At 50.4% G+C, this 17136-nt stretch overlaps 1 protein-coding gene across 1 annotated transcript in view; it reads left to right on the top strand.

Moving 5' to 3' along the window:
• Window positions 1–16607, top strand: part of LOC128423849 (NAC-alpha domain-containing protein 1-like) — a 60630-nt gene extending 44023 nt beyond the window's left edge. Inside the window, exons 3-9 of the mRNA XM_053409385.1 lie at window positions 275–574; window positions 2181–2269; window positions 4608–4691; window positions 9901–10047; window positions 11537–11668; window positions 13969–14091; window positions 16422–16607. Coding sequence (XP_053265360.1) covers window positions 275–574; window positions 2181–2269; window positions 4608–4691; window positions 9901–10047; window positions 11537–11668; window positions 13969–14091; window positions 16422–16436 — 890 coding nt within the window. The 3' untranslated portion in view covers window positions 16437–16607. The remainder of the gene's footprint in view (window positions 1–274; window positions 575–2180; window positions 2270–4607; window positions 4692–9900; window positions 10048–11536; window positions 11669–13968; window positions 14092–16421) is intronic.
• Window positions 16608–17136: the final 529 nt, after the last annotated feature.

Raw genomic sequence — 17136 nt, 5'->3', positions numbered from 1 at the left:
CTGGTGAACCAGAGCAGCGCACGGAAACGCCGTTTACCTTCCCGCCGGAGCGGTACCTATTTATCTACTTGCACTTTGAGGTGCTTTCGAACTGCTAGGTTGGCAGGAGCAGGGACCGAGCAACGGGAGCTCACCCCATCGCGGGGATTTGAACCTCCGACCTTCTGATTGGCAAGTCCTAGGCTCTGTGGTTTAACCCACAGCGCCACCCGCGTCCCCGCAAAGGAAAGGACAACCCCCATTAAACCCTGCCCTAACCTACTTCTCTCTCCAGCCGTGGGGAGCGCTAGGCCTGCCAAGCCCTGCCGAGAGGACCAGCCTTCCATCAGCAAAGATTCCAGGGGCCGGAACCGGTTGCCTGGCAACAAGGACGCCCGAGAAAAGGACTCCGTCTCTGCCGGGGAGAAGCGTGGGGATCGGGGGCCAGCCCAGCTGGAGTCGAGCTCCTCCAGCGATCGGGAGCTGCTGTACCGCTGCCCGGAGATCGAGAGCCTGAGGGAAGCGACTGGCATGATGCTCCTGGAGGAAAAGAAGGCCTTGACGGGGAAAAGGACCCATGAGGCCAACCACAAAGGTGAGCCACCTCTTTTGGCCTTCCAGGGTTTGGTCCCGAGGTGTCTGGTTGTGCCGGCTTGTGGGCGGAGGTGGCGGCAAACTCCCTGGCACTGACCCTGGAGCTCTGCCCCAACAGGGGGTTTTGTCCCACCTGCGATAGGATACATTTCATAGAATCATAGAGTTGGAATAGACCACAAGGGCCATCGAGTCCAACCCCCTGCCAAGCAGGAAACACCATCAGAGCACTCCTGACATATGGCTGTCAAGCCTCTGCTTAAAGACCTCCAAAGAAGGAGACTCCACCACACTCCTTGGCAGCAAATTCCACTGTCGAACAGCTCTTACTGTCAGGAAGTTCTTCCTAATGTTTAGGTGGAATCTTCTTTCTTGTAGTTTGGATCCATTGCTCCGTGTCCGCTTCTCTGGAGCAGCAGAAAACAACCTTTCTCCCTCCTCTATATGACATCCTTTTATATATTTGAACATGGCTATCATATCACCCCTTAACCTCCTCTTCTCCAGGCTAAACATGCCCAGCTCCCTTAGCCGTTCCTCATAAGGTATCGTTTCCAGGCCTTTGACCATTTTGGTTGCCCTCCTCTGGACACGTTCCAGGTTGTCAGTGTCCTTCTTGAACTGTGGTGCCCAGAACTGGACACAGTACTCCAGGTGAGGTCTGACCAGAGCAGAATACAGTGGCACTATTACTTCCCTTGATCTAGATGCTATACTCCTATTGAGGCAGCCCAGAATTGCATTGGCTTTTTTAGCTGCCGCGTCACACTGTTGGCTCATGTCAAGTTTGTGGTCAACCAAGACTCCTAGATCCTTTTCACATGTAGTGCTCTCAAGCCAGGTGTCACCCATCTTGTATTTGTGCCTCTCATTTTTTTTGCCCAAGTGCAATACTTTACATTTCTCCCTGTTAAAGTTCATCTTGTTTGTTTTGGCCCGTACGATAATCTTTATTGTCATTGTCCCATACAGAACAACGAAATTGAAAAAATCTACAGCAGACATTCAGAAACCCACAAGCCTGCTACCCCAACTATCCCAGCCTGGTTAGCCCCCTAAAAACTCTGATACCCCATAATTAAATACAATATACAGTGGTACCTCGGGTTACAGACACTTCAGGTTACATACGCTTCGGGTTACAGACTCCGCTAACTCAGAAATAGTACCTCAGGTTAAGAACTTTGCTTCAGGATGGGAACAGAGACTACTTTAAAGTTAAAGGGACCCCTGACCATTAGGTCCAGTTGTGGCCGACTCTGGGGTTGCGGCGCTCATCTCGCTTTATTGGCCGAGGGAGCCGGCGTACAGCTTCCGGGTCATGTGGCCAGCAGGACTAAGCCGCTTCTGGCGAACCAGTGCACGGAAATGCCGTTAACTTCCCGCCGGAGTGGTACCTATTTATCTACTTGCACTTGAGGCACCACTGTATTATTATTATTATTATTATTATTATTATTATTATTATTATTATTATTATTTTAGATGTCTCCAGGCTCACAGAGGCAAACATCTTGGTGCAAAGGAAACACAGTTTTATAAATGGTCTCTTATCTTGGACACAGAAAGGCTCCTTTCACTCTCTGCTTCCTCTCTCTTTCTTCCAGGGTCCTCGAATGACTCAGAAAGCAACGAAGGGTCCTTACCTGAGTTGGAAGAAGCAGAGGTTTCAGAACCAAGGACAGCTCAGACGCAGGTGATTTGTTTGAGGCGAAGACGGCTAGATTTGTGCGAAGCAGAGATTGCAGACTCCTGAAAAACCTCTGGCTCCAGGGAGTTGTGCGGGGCACATCTTAATCCAGGGGTCAGCAACCTTTTTCAGCCGTGGGCCGGTCCACTGTCCTTCAGACCTTGTGGGGGGCCGGACTATATTTTGAAAAAAAATAATGAACGAATTCCTATGCCCCACAAATAACCCAGAGATGCATTTTAAATAAAAGCACACGTTCTACTCATGTGAAAACACCAGGCAGGCCCCACAAATAACCCAGAGATGCATTTTAAATAAAAGCACACGTTCTACTCATGTGAAAACACCAGGCAGGCCCCACAAATAACCCAGAGATGCATTTTAAATAAAAGCACACGTTCTACTCATGTGAAAACACCAGGCAGGCCCCACAAATAACCCAGAGATGCATTTTAAATAAAAGCACACATTCTACTCATGTAAAAACACGCTGATTCCTGGAGCGTTCGCGGGCCAGATTTAGAAGGCGATTTGGCCGGATCCGGCCCCTGGGCCTTAGGTTGCCTACCCCGTCTTAATCCTTCCCCCCTCAATGAGTGGGCTGAGCTTTCAGCAGATCACCTAGAGATCTCAGCAGTAGATCTTTCCCTATACCTTCTGGCCACCTCTGGGCTAAAGGATGTTTCTTGAAGCTGTCTCAGCCTGGGGACTGTGCAGCAGTGAGGCTCCTCTGAGCATGTGCAAACTACGCCGCAATGAGGAAGCAACTAGCGGCAGATCTGTTTCGTGAAAAGGGAATCGCCTAACGAGGGAGATGGGGAGATTTTTCTGGATGTTTGTGAGGCTTGTAAAACTGGAGCGCTGGTGAATTATAATGATGCGAACGCATAAGTTGTATTGAACGCTGATTAAGTTGTATTGGAGGAAATACAATTTAAAATGCTGATTAATGATAATGGAAGATTAATGCCATTTGATTAATTAGGAAAATGGGTAAATGTCTAAGCAAGGATTGAACATTCACAGGCGGTGGAAACAGGAAATGGATGGGGAGGTATTAGAAATTAAGAAAAAGTATTTTACTGTGTGCCGGAAAGAAGGGAGGGAAAAGAAATATATTTAAAGGGGGGGTGGAAAGTCAGCTTTTAAATTAGTGTTAAATTTGAATGACTTCGTTTAAAATTTGGAAAACTAATGGAACTTAATTGGCAAAGTACACTGCAATGTGTTGACTTAAAGCCAGCCGCTGTAAACCATGTTTAGAACTGAAACCATGTTTACTGCTATGTAAACCATGTTTAGAACTGAAACCAGGTTTGCTGCTATGTAAACCATGCTTAGAACTGAAACCAGGTTTTCTGCTATGCAAACCATGTTTAGAACTGAAACCAGGTTTGCTGCTATGTAAACCATGTTTAGAACTGAAACCAGGTTTACTGCTATGTAAACCATGTTAAGAACTGAAACCAGGTTTGCTGCTATGTAAACCATGCTTAGAACTGAAACCAGGTTTTCTGCTATGCAAACCACGTTTAGAACTGAAACCAGGTTTGCTGCTATGTAAACCATGTTTAGAACTGAAAGCAGGTTTACTGCTATGTAAACCATGTTTAGAACTGAAACCAGGTTTGCTGCTATGTAAACCATGTTAAGAACTGAAACCGTGTTTACTGCTATGTAAACCACGTTTAGAACTGAAACCAGGTTTACTGCTATGTAGAAGGGACGCGGGTGGCGCTGTGGGTAAAAGCCTCAGCGCCTAGGGCTTGCCGATCGAAAGGTCAGCGGTTCGAATCCCCACGGCGGGGTGCGCTCCCATTGCTCGGTCCCAGCGCCTGCCAACCTAGCAGTTCGAAAGCACCCCCGGGTGCAAGTAGATAAATAGGGACCGCTTACCAGCTTACCTGCTCGCCAGATGCAGCTTTGTCACGCTGGCCACATGACCCGGAAGTGTCTCCGGACAGCGCTGGCCCTCGGCCTCTTGAGTGAGATGGGCGCACAACCCCAGAGTCTGTCAAGACTGGCCCGTACAGGCAGGGGTACCTTTACCTTTACCTTTTTAAACCACGTTTAGAACTGAAACCAGGTTTACTGCTATGTAAACCTTGTTTAGAACTGAAACCAGGTTTACTGCTATGTAAACCATGTTTAGAACTAAAACCAGGTTTGCTGCTATGTAAACCATGTTTAGAACTGAAACCATGTTTACTGCTATGTAAACCATGTTTAGAATTGTAGAGATTGAAGGGACCCAAAGCATCATTTAGCCCAACTCCCTGCAGTATAGGAGCCACAACTAAAGAATCTGTTTGGATGTTTTAACCGTCCCACTTGCATCTTCCAGGCACAACTAACGCACTCCTTGGGAACTGGCGAAGAATCCATTAGCAGAGCAAAACAGAGCAGGAGCGAGAAAAAAGCACGAAAGGTCAGTAGAGAATCGGGCAGGGAGGGTCTGGGGTGCAGGAAGAGTGGACAAGCAGAAATATTTCTCAACTCTGTAATTCCCAGAATGGTCTGCTGAGGTATGTGGCATTCCGTGAGAGATAACTGGTGTCTACAGTACAGTGGATGGGATGCGGGTGGCGCTGTGGTTTAAGCCACTGAGCCTCTAGGGCTTGCTGATCGGAAGGTCAGCCGTTCAAATCCCCGTGACGGGGATTCGAACAAAACAACCCCTAGAACTGCAATTTCACATGAATTTTGCTATCTAACTATACCATTGAGCCGTAAAATGAAAGCAATAAACAATGTACTGCAGTCACACAATCAATCCGTCAGTTGCTGAACTGGGTTCCACACAGTCACAAAAACAAAACGAAAAAGAGCCGCAAAAGCAAAAATGCAAAGTAAATAGCAAAAACAGACAGACCTCAGTGTAACACTCAAAGCGGAGCACGTTCAGCTTCTGAAAAAAGTCTGGAAAGTCTGACTTTTAGAAGACATCTGAAGGCACATGGATCACGTTCGCAACCTGAGCGTCCACTGTATTATTATTATTATTATTATTATTATTATTATTATTATTATTATTAATTCAACTTATACACTGCCCTATACCCGGAGGTCTCAGGGCATTTCACAACAAGACACAACATATAAAATCAAACCAAACGCAATAACTCAATAACCCTCCCTCCAAAAGCCACATTCTAAAAGGGTGTTGGGTGTCAATAAGATCAGCCGAAGGCCTGGTTAAAAAGGAACGTTTTTGCCTAGCGCCTAAAGGTGTATAAAGAAGGTGCCAGGCGAACTTCCCTGGGGAGCGCATTCCACAGATGGGGAGCCATTGCAGAGAAGGCCCTGTTCTCATGTTGCCACCTTCCGAACTTCTCACAGAGGCGGCACATGAAGAAGGGCCTCCGAAGATGATCTCAGGGTCCGGGTAGGTTCATATGGGAAGAGGCAGTCTTGAGGTATCGCGGTCTGAAAGTTTCTGAGCACTTTTCAAAGGCAGTCCCATGCACAGCCCATTATAGCGAGTCCTTGGGACCACCTGAACCCTGCAGGAGTTTTTTCTATCTGTCTCAAGCAAGCGCTAATTAGTTGAGGCAAGGTGCTTCCTGTGTTTGGAACATAGCTGTCAACTTACAGATTTGAAAATAAGGGACCAGCAGCCTTGAAAATAAGGGACCAGCAGCCTTGAAAATAAGGGACCTGCAGCCTCACCAGTTCAGGCACTCCAGTCTTCCTGTCCTCCTGCAGTCTGGTCAAACTCATGCTGGTAGCTTCGAGAACACTGTCCAGCCAACTTTGTAACCAGAGGTTCAGCTGAATAGAATCTGAATCACATGCACCACAAGGCCTATGCAGCCTCAACTTAAGATGGCTCCCCAGCCTGGCTTTGCACTGCAAAGTTTGCAGCAGCACGTGCAACAAAATGGCGTCCAGCGTTCAAAAAACCCCTCAGCTTGCATTAACTAGCTACACACAAGGCATGCAAGCTCCACCCCCAGTCGTTCTTAGGCTTCTTATTGGGTGAGCAACGCAGCCAAGCAACACAGTTGGAGCCTCCCTCCTCCCTGGCCGGCAGGGAGGGAGGGAGAGGAGCTGCTTCCTTTGAAATTTAAGGGACATCATTTAAGGGACATTTAAGGGACATCCATCAGTAAGGGACAGCAGCGGGACATGGCACTGGAGTAAGGGACTGTCCCTTCAAATAAGGGACACTTGACAGCTATGGTTTGGAATGGGTTAAGTCCGGAGCCTGCTGAGATTCTTCTTAACGAGCAGCCGAGAATCCCTATTAATTCTTTCCAAAGCCTCTAAGCAAACAGAGTTCTTAATTTTATTTTTAAAGGGAACTTGACTCGGTCAGTGCTGCTCTGGACTCCTGACAACATTGGGTGGGCCAGAGGAGAACCAGACATCTAATCTCTCTGCCTGGAGGCAAACTTCCAGGAAAATCTTGACCTCGCAACAATCCCCATGTGCGTGACCCCCTTTCTGAAGCGGGGCATACAGTGGCCAAGCCCCATAGCCTCCCTGCGCCCTTCCTGGCCATCTTTGGAGAGCAAGGGGCTGTCAGAAGCAAGGATAATCCCCCGAGCCAGTGACGAACATAGACAGCCTTATCCAAGCCCTAATCCAGCCCCCCTTGGTCTCAGGACAGCCTCAGCTAGGGCTTCAAGGACTGACGTCAGGTGGGGGGCCCTCTTATTCCCCCCCACCCCAGAATATTCATCTGGGTCACAACCACGTTGAACAACACTGGTCAGCAACTGGCAGTGCCTTGGTCAAATCCCTGAAGGACCAGGTGTGTAGCCTGGGAGATGGTGGCTAATGGATTGAGGTTGAATCCTGACAAGACAGAAGTACTGTTCTTAGGAGGTGGGCGACTCCCTGGTCCTGAATGGGGTCACTGTGCCCCTGAAGGATCAGGTGCGCAGCCTGGGAGTCATTCTGCACTCACAGCTGTCCATGGAGGCGCAGGTCAATTCTGTGTCCAGGGTGGCCGTTTACCAGCTCCATCTGGTACACAGGATGAGACCCTATCTGCCCGCTGACTGCCTTGCCAGAGGGGTGCACGCTCTAGTTATCTCCCACTTGGACTACTGCAATGCGTTCTACGTGGGGCTACCTTTGAAGGTGACCCAGAAACTGCAACTAATCCAGAATGCGGCAGCTAGACTGGTGACTGGGAGCAGCCGCCGAGACCACATAACACCAGTCTTGAAAAACCTACATTGGCTCCCAGTACGTTTCCGGGCACAAAAGTGTTGGTGCTGACCTTTCAAGCCCTAAATGGCCTCGGCCCAGTGTACCTGAAGGAGTGTCTCCACCTCCATCGTTCTGCCCGGACACTGAGGTCCAGTGCTGAGGGGCCTTCTGGCGGTTCCCTCCCTGCGAGAAGTGAGGTTACAGGGAACCAGGCAGAGGGTCTTCTCAGTGGTGGCACCTGCCCTGTGGAACGCCCTCCCACCAGATGTCAAAGAGAAAAACAACTACCAGACTTTTAGAAGACATCTGAAGGCAGCCCTGTTTAGGGAAGCTTTTAATGTTTAATAGGTTATTGTATTTTAATATTTTGTTGGAAGCCGCCCAGAGTGGCTGGGGAAACCCAGCCAGATGGGCGGGGTATAAATAATAAATTACTATTATTATCATACGAACCTGCCTGGGCTGTGAGATCTTCAGTAGAGGCCCTTCTCTCAGTCCCACCACCCTCAAAGGCACTTGGGGACGGATGGGACCCAGGACGGGGCCTTCTTGGTGGTGGCTCCTCCAAGACTCTGGAACTCCCTCCCTGGAGAAGCCAGACTTGACAGGTGAAGACAACCTTTGTTCCCACAGGCTTTGGGGAACTGACTGTTTAAGGAAAGGGCTGGTGCTGCGATGCTTCTGTTGTTATGATCTGTATGTTCTAATAGATCTCGTATAAAAATTTCCCTGCGTGGAAATGGCTAGGCCGGAAAATGGGCGGCAAGGCCTGCAGCTCGTTGGCTAACTCGGCTGGGGTTGATGGGTATTGTAGTCCAAAACATCTGGATAGCATCAGTTCAGCGAAGGCTGGGCTAACTAAGAACTACTGTATTTTTCACTCCATAAGGCACACCTAGTTTTAAGAGGGGGAATTCAAGAAAAGAAATATTATTTAAAGGGAGCGCTGAGCAGAGCCTGTATGCATCCCAGGCTCTGCTCAGCGCTCCCTTTCACGAGCCGCGTGGAGCGTGTGTGCGGCACTTGCAGGCTTTTCCCCAGGAGGGAGAACGGCAGCCCATCACTGACGGTCTGCCCTTCTCCCTCCTCGGGGAAAAGCCCCCAAGAGCCACACACACGGTCTGCGCTTCTCTTTAAAGGAGTGCGGCTCTTGGGGGATTTTGCGGGAGGTGGGGGAAGTAAGGGAGCCTCGCTCTGTCACTTCCCCACCTCCCGCAAAAGCCAGGGATAGCCGCGCGAAGCCTTTGCAGGGCAATGGGATGAAGGCTCCCCGCTAAGGCAGAAGCTAAAACAGCTAGAGGGATCGCTGTGCAGCGCTCTCTAGCTGTTCTGGCTTCTGGGGTATTCCGCAAAGCCTCTGCAGGGCAGCTGGGAGCCTTCATCCCGCTGCCCCGCGGAGGCTTCACTGGCTACCCCAGAGCTGCTCAGGAGCTTGTCAGGGCTGGCGGGGGAAGCCCAGGTACTCCCCCAGCAGCCCCAAAGAGCAGCGGACAGCCCCGCCAGCGCTGACAAGCTCTGGGAGTATTCCCCACCGCCCACAAAAGCCCACAGGAGCCGTGCACCCTTTAAGGAGTGTGCGGCTCCTGCAGGCTTTTCTATGAGGAGGGAGAAGGGACTGAGGCGCCCAGTCAGTCCCTTCTCCCTCCTCGCAGAAAAGCCCGCAGGAGCCGCGCAGAGCTTGTGTGCGGCTCTTGGGGGCTTTCCCCGCCTGCCTCCCTCCTGCATTCGCTCCATAAGACGCACACACATTTCCCCTTACTTTTTAGGAGGGGAAAAGTGTGTCTTATGGAGCGAAAAATACGGTGGTAAAACTAAATAAATTTAGGCGCCAGAAAGAGTGCAGTGACATCAATAGGCAGGGAGTTCCAAAGTGTTGGTGGGGCCACACGAAAAGATCAAGTTCTTACAAATGCCAAGATAATATTATGAGCATCTGTAACAGTGCCAGTTCCACAGATGGAGGCGGCCCCAAACTTTTCAGATCTTTAAGCTTTGGGGCTCCCCTGCGTTGATCGCATTCCTCTTGTACTGGGGGTTCTTTTTTGGCTAAGGAATGGCACTCTTCTCTCTAATGATTTATCCCCTTATGATTTATCAGCTACTTTAAAATGAGGCTGAATTTTAAATTGTATTTTAACCTGTATTTTAAATTGGTTTCCACCCCCTCTATTATGTTTTTACTGTGATTTTATTGGTGTTAGCCGCCCTGAGCCCGGCTCTGGCCGGGGAGGGCGGGGTATAAATAAAATTTATTATTATTATTATTATTATTATTATTATTATTATTATTATTATTAAATTGGAAATGGTGGGAATGACTTCACTTGACGCAGGAAAGATCTTTTGAACCAGATTATCCCTCTTTAGGACTCTGCTTATCAGCCAGAGTCCTGTCTTTCAGTCTTCTGAGCATGGCTCTAGTCCAACCTTTCTGCTCGGCGGTTCTAACAGGCTGTCATCCCCTTGTCTCCCGCCAGGCCATGTCGAAGCTGGGTCTGCGGCAAATCCACGGCGTCACCAGGATCACGATCCGCAAGTCCAAGAACATCTTGTTTGTGATCACCAAGCCGGACGTCTTCAAAAGCCCTGCCTCGGACATCTACATTGTCTTTGGAGAGGCCAAGGTGAGGGGTGAACAGCTCCAACCCTAGCGTGAGGTGCAGTGAGGCAGCTGCCTCAGGCGGCTGAAGCTGAGGGTGTGGAAAGGTGTTGGAGGACAGAGTTCTCTCTCTCTCTCTCTCTCTCTCTCTCTCTCTCTCTCTCTCTCTCTGTGTGTGTGTGTGTGTGTGTCTTGTCTTCCACCCTCCAGTGGCGTAATGTGGGTTGCTTGTGCCCGGGGCGGATAAGAGCTTTTGAATCCAGTTAGGGGAGCCCACTTGGCTCACTTGCTGTCCGATAGCATAGGAGAAGGATTTGCTTTGAAGAATCGTAGGGATCCCCAAGGGTCATCTAGTCCAACCCCTGTAATGCCAGAATAACGATCCGAGGATCCTCCATTGGGGGGCTGCTGCTGCCTAGGCACATCCTGTGGGCTGTGTCCCTGGCTCACTGTCCTTCCTTGCCTACCTACCACTGGGGCTTCTGGGCTCTGGCCCCCAGCGCCAGCAGAGGCTCTGTCTGCCTTTCTCGCACCTCCCAGGCTGGACCGCCCTTCAGTCTCCAGGCTGTTGAAGGGGTCGTATTGTTGGTTTGCCTGCCCCGGGCACTAGCAACCCACGTTATGCCACTGGAGGGTGGAAGACAGACAGACAGACACACACACGCACAGAGAGAGAGAGAGAGAGAGAGAGAGAGGGAGAGGGAGGGAGGGAGAGAACTCTGTCCTCCAACACCTTTCCACACCTTCACCTTCATCCGCCCAAGGCAGCTGCCTCACTGTGCCTCATGCTAGGGCCATAGCTGTCAACCGTCCCTTATTTGGCGGGAAAGTCCCTTATCCCAGCGCCGCATCCCGCTGCTGTCCCTTATTGATGATGTCCCTTAAATTTCCCGGGTTTCAAAGGAAGCAGCTCCTCTCCCTCCCTCCCTGCCGGCCAGGGAGGAGGGAGGCTCCAACTGTGGTGCTTGGCTGCGTTGCTCACCCAATAAGGAGTCTAAGAACGACTGAGGGGTGGAGCTTGCATGCCTTGTGCCAATCAAATTGGCCGCGTTGCCTGGGGACTCGCCTTTGCTCAGCGCTTCCCAGCGGAGAGGTGACGGTGGTTTTCCTTGCTGTGTCCCCTTTGCCGGGTTGCTACGCTGTGGGAACCACCGCTTGAGGCTTTGTTTGGCTGCTGGCTGGGCTTTCAGCCTTTGCCTCGGAGGGGCTCAGAAGTTGAACCTACCTGTGGCCCTTGGAAAATCCCTTATTTTGGCTGCTGATCCCTTATTTTTGAGGCTGCTGGTCCGTTACTTTCAAATCTTTAAGTTGACAGCTATGGCTAGGGCCAGAGTTGTTTGGGGAATCCTTTCGCCCCTCGGGGTAACCAAACGGGCGTCGTGAGCTAGGCAGGAAACCCAGAGTCTGCGTGAGGCCTTTTTGCCAGGTCTCTTGTGCACGTCCAGAGCGGCGAAAGGACTCGGGGTGTGTGTGCCCTCATCGTATTTATTGCCATGCCCTCTTGTCTTCCACAGATCGAAGACCTCTCTCAGCAGGTACACAAAGCGGCCGCAGAGAAGTTCAAGGTCCCCATGGAGCACTCGCCGTTGATCACCGAAGCGGCTCCCACCCTCACGATCAAGGAGGAGAGCGAGGAGGAAGAGGAGGTACGGTGGTTTGGTGCGGGTGGGCCAGGAACGAGATCTTGGGGTCATAAAATAGGGCTGGATAAGCTGCCGATGGCAAACCTAGACAGCATCTTAAAAAGCAGAGACATCACCTTGCCAACAAAGGTCCGTATAGTTCAAGCTCTGGTTTTCCCAGTAGTGATGTATGGAAGTTAGAGCTGGACCATATAGAAGGCTGATCACCAAAGAATGGATGCTTTTGAATTATGGTGCTGGAGGAGACTCTTGAGAGTCCCATGGACTGCAAGAAGATCAAACCTCTCCATTCTGAAGGAAATCAGCCCTGAGTGCTCACTGGAAGGACAGATCCTGAAGCTGAGGCTCCAAGACTTTGGCCACCTCATGAGAAGAGAAGACTCCCTGGAAAAGACCCTGATGTTGGGAAAGATGGAGGGCACAAGGAGAAGGGGACGACGGAGGATGAGATGATTGGACAGTGTTCTCGAAGCGACCAGCATGAGTTTGACCAAACTGCAGGAGGCAGTGGAGGACAGGGGTGCCTGGCGTGCTCTGGTCCAGGGGGTCATGAAGAGGCGGACACGACTAAACGACTAAGCAACAACAAGCTGCCGTTTAAAATGGCAGATTCCACACTAGTAGGGATCACGAGGAACGGAATAAGAAATAATACTGTCAATATAATACTGATACACAAAACCACGGTGCGGCCACATTTGGGATCCTGTCTACAGTTCTGTTCGCTTCACTGCAAAAAGGCAGTGTTCAAAATTAGCCAGAAACGTTTAGCATTTGGCTCTCAGCAACTTGCGACCGAGTGAAGATGCCTGGGTGCCTGGATACTGCCCGAAATCACCATCTGGGGATCCCTGGATCTGGACTGTTTTCACACACACCCCATCGTGTAGAATTCTGTCAGTTCTATTTTATCTGCACAATTTGAATGAATTTCAGGATCCAGAGTGCTTTTTCCTGTGCAGTCCAAGCATCGTTAAGAAATGCAATAGCTCAGTGAGAGACGATGGGCTTTGCGTGCAGAAAGTCCCAGGTTCATTCCCCAACATCATTTCCAGGGAGGGCCGGGAGATTATTTATTTATTATTATTATTATTTGTTACTCATATTATTGTTTATTTAATGTATTTATATCTTGCCTTTCTCCCAAGCTGGGATTCAAGGCAGCTTCCAGCATTAAAAATTAGTGCTATACAGTGGTACCTCAGGTTACATACGCTTCAGGTTACAGACTCCGCTAACCCAGAAATAGTGCTTCAGCTTAAGAACTTTGCTTCAGGATGAGAACAGAAATCGTGCTCCGGCGGCGCAGCAGCAGCAGGAGGCCCCAATAGCTAAAGTGGTGCTTCAGGTTAAGAACAGTTTCAGGTTAAGTACAGACCTCCAGAACGAATTAAGTACTTAACCCGAGGTACCACTGTAAAAGACAAAGGGATACAAACCGAACAAGCCAAGAACAATAATTAAAATACAGAACGCCTTAAACCAGAACCAGAACGCCTTAAAATCCAGTTTGCCCTGACAGCAGCATCCTCTGCACCAAAGGCCTGCGTGAACAGGAGGGTGTTAACCGGTTGGCGGAAGGATAACCGGGAGGGAGCCAGTCTGACCTCTCTTGGGCGGGAATTCCACAATATGGGAGCCACCACAAAAAAGGCTCTCTTTCTCTCGGGTCAACCCCAGCCTAGCCTCTGATGCTGGTGGGACCGAGAGAAGGTGGGATTTGGGCACCCAGGCCGGTTCATGTAATAATAATAATAATAATAATAATAATAATAATAATAATAATAATATTTTATTTATACCCCGCCCTCCCCAGCCAAGGCCGGGCTCAGAGCAGCTTACAAGCAATAATAAAAACAAGATGAATGATTACAACTTAAAAACAAAAATAAAATACAACATTAAAATAATGGAACATTAAAATATTAAAATGTAGCCTCATTGCAGGAGGAGAAGGAAAAGAAAAAAGAAAGAGAGGGAGGGAGGGAATCAAATTGGCTCCAAGCCAAAGGCCAGGCGGAACAACTCTGTCTTACAGGCCCTGTGGAAAGAAATCAGATCCTGCAGGGCCCTGGTCTCATGAGATAGAGCGTTCCACAGGCCGGAGCCAGAGTTGAAAATGTAGGGAGATGCTCTCTATCCCAAACCCTGGAGAGCTGCTGCCGGTCCGTGTAGTCTGCACTGAGTAAGATGGACCAGTGTTCTGACTCGGTCCTCTGTTAGGGAGGTAGATAAACACAGGAGCGGATCTGCTAGCAGCTGGATGGGATCTTCTAAGTCCTCCTCCTTGTATCTCCCGGCAGGTTGACGAAACGGGTCTGGAGGTGAGGGATATCGAGCTGGTCATGGCTCAAGCCAACGTGTCTCACCCCAAAGCGGTGCGCGCCTTGCGTCACAACAACAACGACATTGTGAACGCCATCATGGTGAGTCTCGTATGTGCGGGGAAGTGGGGTGCGTGTGCGAAATCTGAACGATGAACCCCTTGGGTTTTCGGTCCCCGGATGGAGCATGGCGACAGTTCTCTCTGCCTTAGCTGCTTCTCCTTCGATAGTTTGGACCCCCTTGATTCAAAACATGTGCTTAGGTCAGGAATAGTGAGACGGATTCTTTAGTTGCACTTCCTGCGTTGCACGGGGTTGGACTAGATGACCGCCAGGGTCCCTTCCAACTCTGTAATTCTTACCTCCAGGGTGGGCATCTATAGTGGAGAAAGGCCTCACCTCTGGGCGAAAGGGTCTCTGGATCGTGCCAGCTGGATCCTCACCTCCCTTCATCCCCTGCGGGGATGACCTGACTGTCAGTCAGGTAGTATCACAATCACCTGGCCATCAGCTGGTTGCTAGGGCCTGCAAAGCACCACCAGCTGGTTGCTAGGGCTTGCAAAGCACCACCAGCTGGTTGCTAGGGCCTGCAAAGCACCACCAGCTGGTTGCTAGGGCCTGCAAAGCACCACCAGCTGCTTGCTAGGGCTTGCAAAGCACCACCAGCTGGTTGCTAGGGCTTGCAAAGCACCATGCGTGGCGCCATGCAAACTCCCCAATGAGGCGTTGCTGAAATTTGAGAGACCAGAGTCTGCCGCTGCAGTGAACAGGAGGCACTGCTGTCGTCACCCACCCATAGAGAGGAAATGGCGAGGGCTGCACTGTGGGGTCTCATGGGCTCTGCACCAACCCAGCGTCAGAGCAGGCCCCATGGCCTTCAGGTTGATTTGATTCTACCCCTACCCATCTGACTGTTTCTGGGAATATAATTTATTACTTATACCCCATCCATCTGGCTGGGCCTCCTAAACAGGGCTGCCTTCAGATGCCTTCTAAAAGTCAGATAGTTATTTCCTTGGCATCTGATGGAGGGCGCCACCACCAAGAAGGCCCTCTGCCTGGTTTCCTGTGACCTCACTTCTCGCAGAGAGGGAACCGCCAGAAGGCCCTCGGAGCTGGACCTCAGTGTCCGGCTGAACGATGGGGGTGGAGATGCTCCTTCAGGTATACTGGGCCGAGGCTGTTTAGGGCTTGAAAGGTCAGCACCAACACTTTGAATAGTGCTTGGAAATGTACTGGGAGCCAATGTAGGTCTTTCAGGACCGGTGTTATAGGTCTTGGCAGCCATTCCCAGTCACCAGTCTGGCTGCCGTATTCTGGATTAGTTATAGTTTCCGGGTCACCTTCAAAGGTAGCCCCACGTAGAATGCATTGCAGTAGTTCAAGCGGGAGATAACCAGAGCATGCACCACTCTGGCGAGCCAGTCTGCAGGCAGGGACGGTCTTATCCTGCGTACCAGATGGAGCTGGTAGACAGCTGCCCTGGACACAGAATTGACCTGTGCCTCCATGGACAGCTGCGAGCACAAAATGACTCCCAGGCTGTGCACCTGGTCCTTCAGAGGCACAGTTACCCCATTCAGGACCAGGGAGTCCTCCACACCCACCCACCCCGTCCCCCCAAAACAGTACTTCTGTCTTGTCAGGATTCAACCTCAATCTCCTCCTTGCTCCTTATGTAGATCTTCACTCACCCCTTCTCCCCAGGGTCAGAGGCATTCGTGCCAACATGTCTTGGGCCAGACCTGTCTCTGTGTTCTGCCAAGGCCAGATTAGATGGGGGAAATAAATGTGGATGGATATTTAGATGCGGATAACCTTGTATGCCGGGACGTGGGTGGTGCTGTGGGTTAAACCAGAGCCTAGGACTTGCCGATCAGAAGGTCGGCGGTTCAAATCCCAGCGACTCTGGGGTTGCGGCGCTCATCTCGCTTTACTGGCAGAGGGAGCCGGCGTGCAGCTTCCGGGTCATGCGGCCAGCATGACTAAGCCCTTCTGGCAAAACCAGAGCAGAGCATAGAAACGCCATTTACCTTCCCGCCGGAGTGGTACCTATTGATCTACTTGCACTTTGACGTGCTTTTGAACTGCTAGGTTGGCAGTAGCAGGGAGCAACGGGAGCTCACCCCGTCGCAGGGATTCGAACCGCCGACCTTCTGATCGGCAAGTCCTAGGCTCTGTGGTTTAACCCACAGCACCACCCGCGAGGTATGCTTGGTTGAGGGGCAGTTAAATGTTTGTGCGTCAGCCAAGCCACCTGGAAAGTATTGTGTGCAACAGAGCTGTTTAAGGTATGTGGCGCTCAATCTAGGACGATCCTATGAACATGCGGAGCTGGCCCAACTCAACCCTGCAAAGGGGCGACACGGAGGAAATAGGCTTTGTCACTTTTGTATTTGCAACATCTCTCTCTCCTTTTTCTTCCTGTGCAGGAGCTGACGATGTAGCGACCGGTTTTGGCAAGCCCACCCAAGCCTCTGCTGCCCACCCCTTCTGTATAGATGCACAGTTAACTCATATCCAATACAGCTGTTGTTTGTTAGGACTGCAAATAATTAGTCCCGACTATTCTGCATTGAAAATGCTGCTCAATAAACGGTATATTCACTTGAACTGCACACGGGTTTCAAGAGTGTCTTCCTTCCGAAGGGCTCAAAGCTGCTTTGGGAACTGCGGTCTGTCTGTTTGTGGCTGTTTTTACATTGTGTTCAGCCTTGCTGGCATTCTCTTCGGAAGAATGAGCAGACTTACCGTATTTTTCGCTCTGTAAGATGCACCAGACCGTAAGATGCACCTAGTTTTTGGAGGAGGAAAACAAGAAAAAAATATATTCTGAATCCCAGAAGCCAGAACAACAAGAGGGATCGCTGCGCAGCGAAAGCAGCGATCCCTCTTGCTGTTCTGGCTTCTGGGATAGCTGCGCAGCCTGCATTCGCTCCATAAGACGCACACACAGTAGTTTGGTATTTGTGGGTATACTGTTAGCCATTAGAGCTAAACCTTTGTCTCCGCAGTTGGAAGCAGCGATGCTTTTGAATACCAGTTGCTCTTGTGCTTGAATCCTGATTAGCCATCTGGCTGGGGGCTGAGCATCCAGCCGCCTTTCTCCAGTCATTGTAGAGAACGGGCCGTAAAGTAGGCACAATC

This window comes from Podarcis raffonei, chromosome 12, assembly GCF_027172205.1.
Source record: "Podarcis raffonei isolate rPodRaf1 chromosome 12, rPodRaf1.pri, whole genome shotgun sequence".
Classification (NCBI taxonomy): Eukaryota; Metazoa; Chordata; class Lepidosauria; order Squamata; family Lacertidae; genus Podarcis; species Podarcis raffonei.
This window is presented reverse-complemented; position numbering and strand designations above follow the sequence as displayed.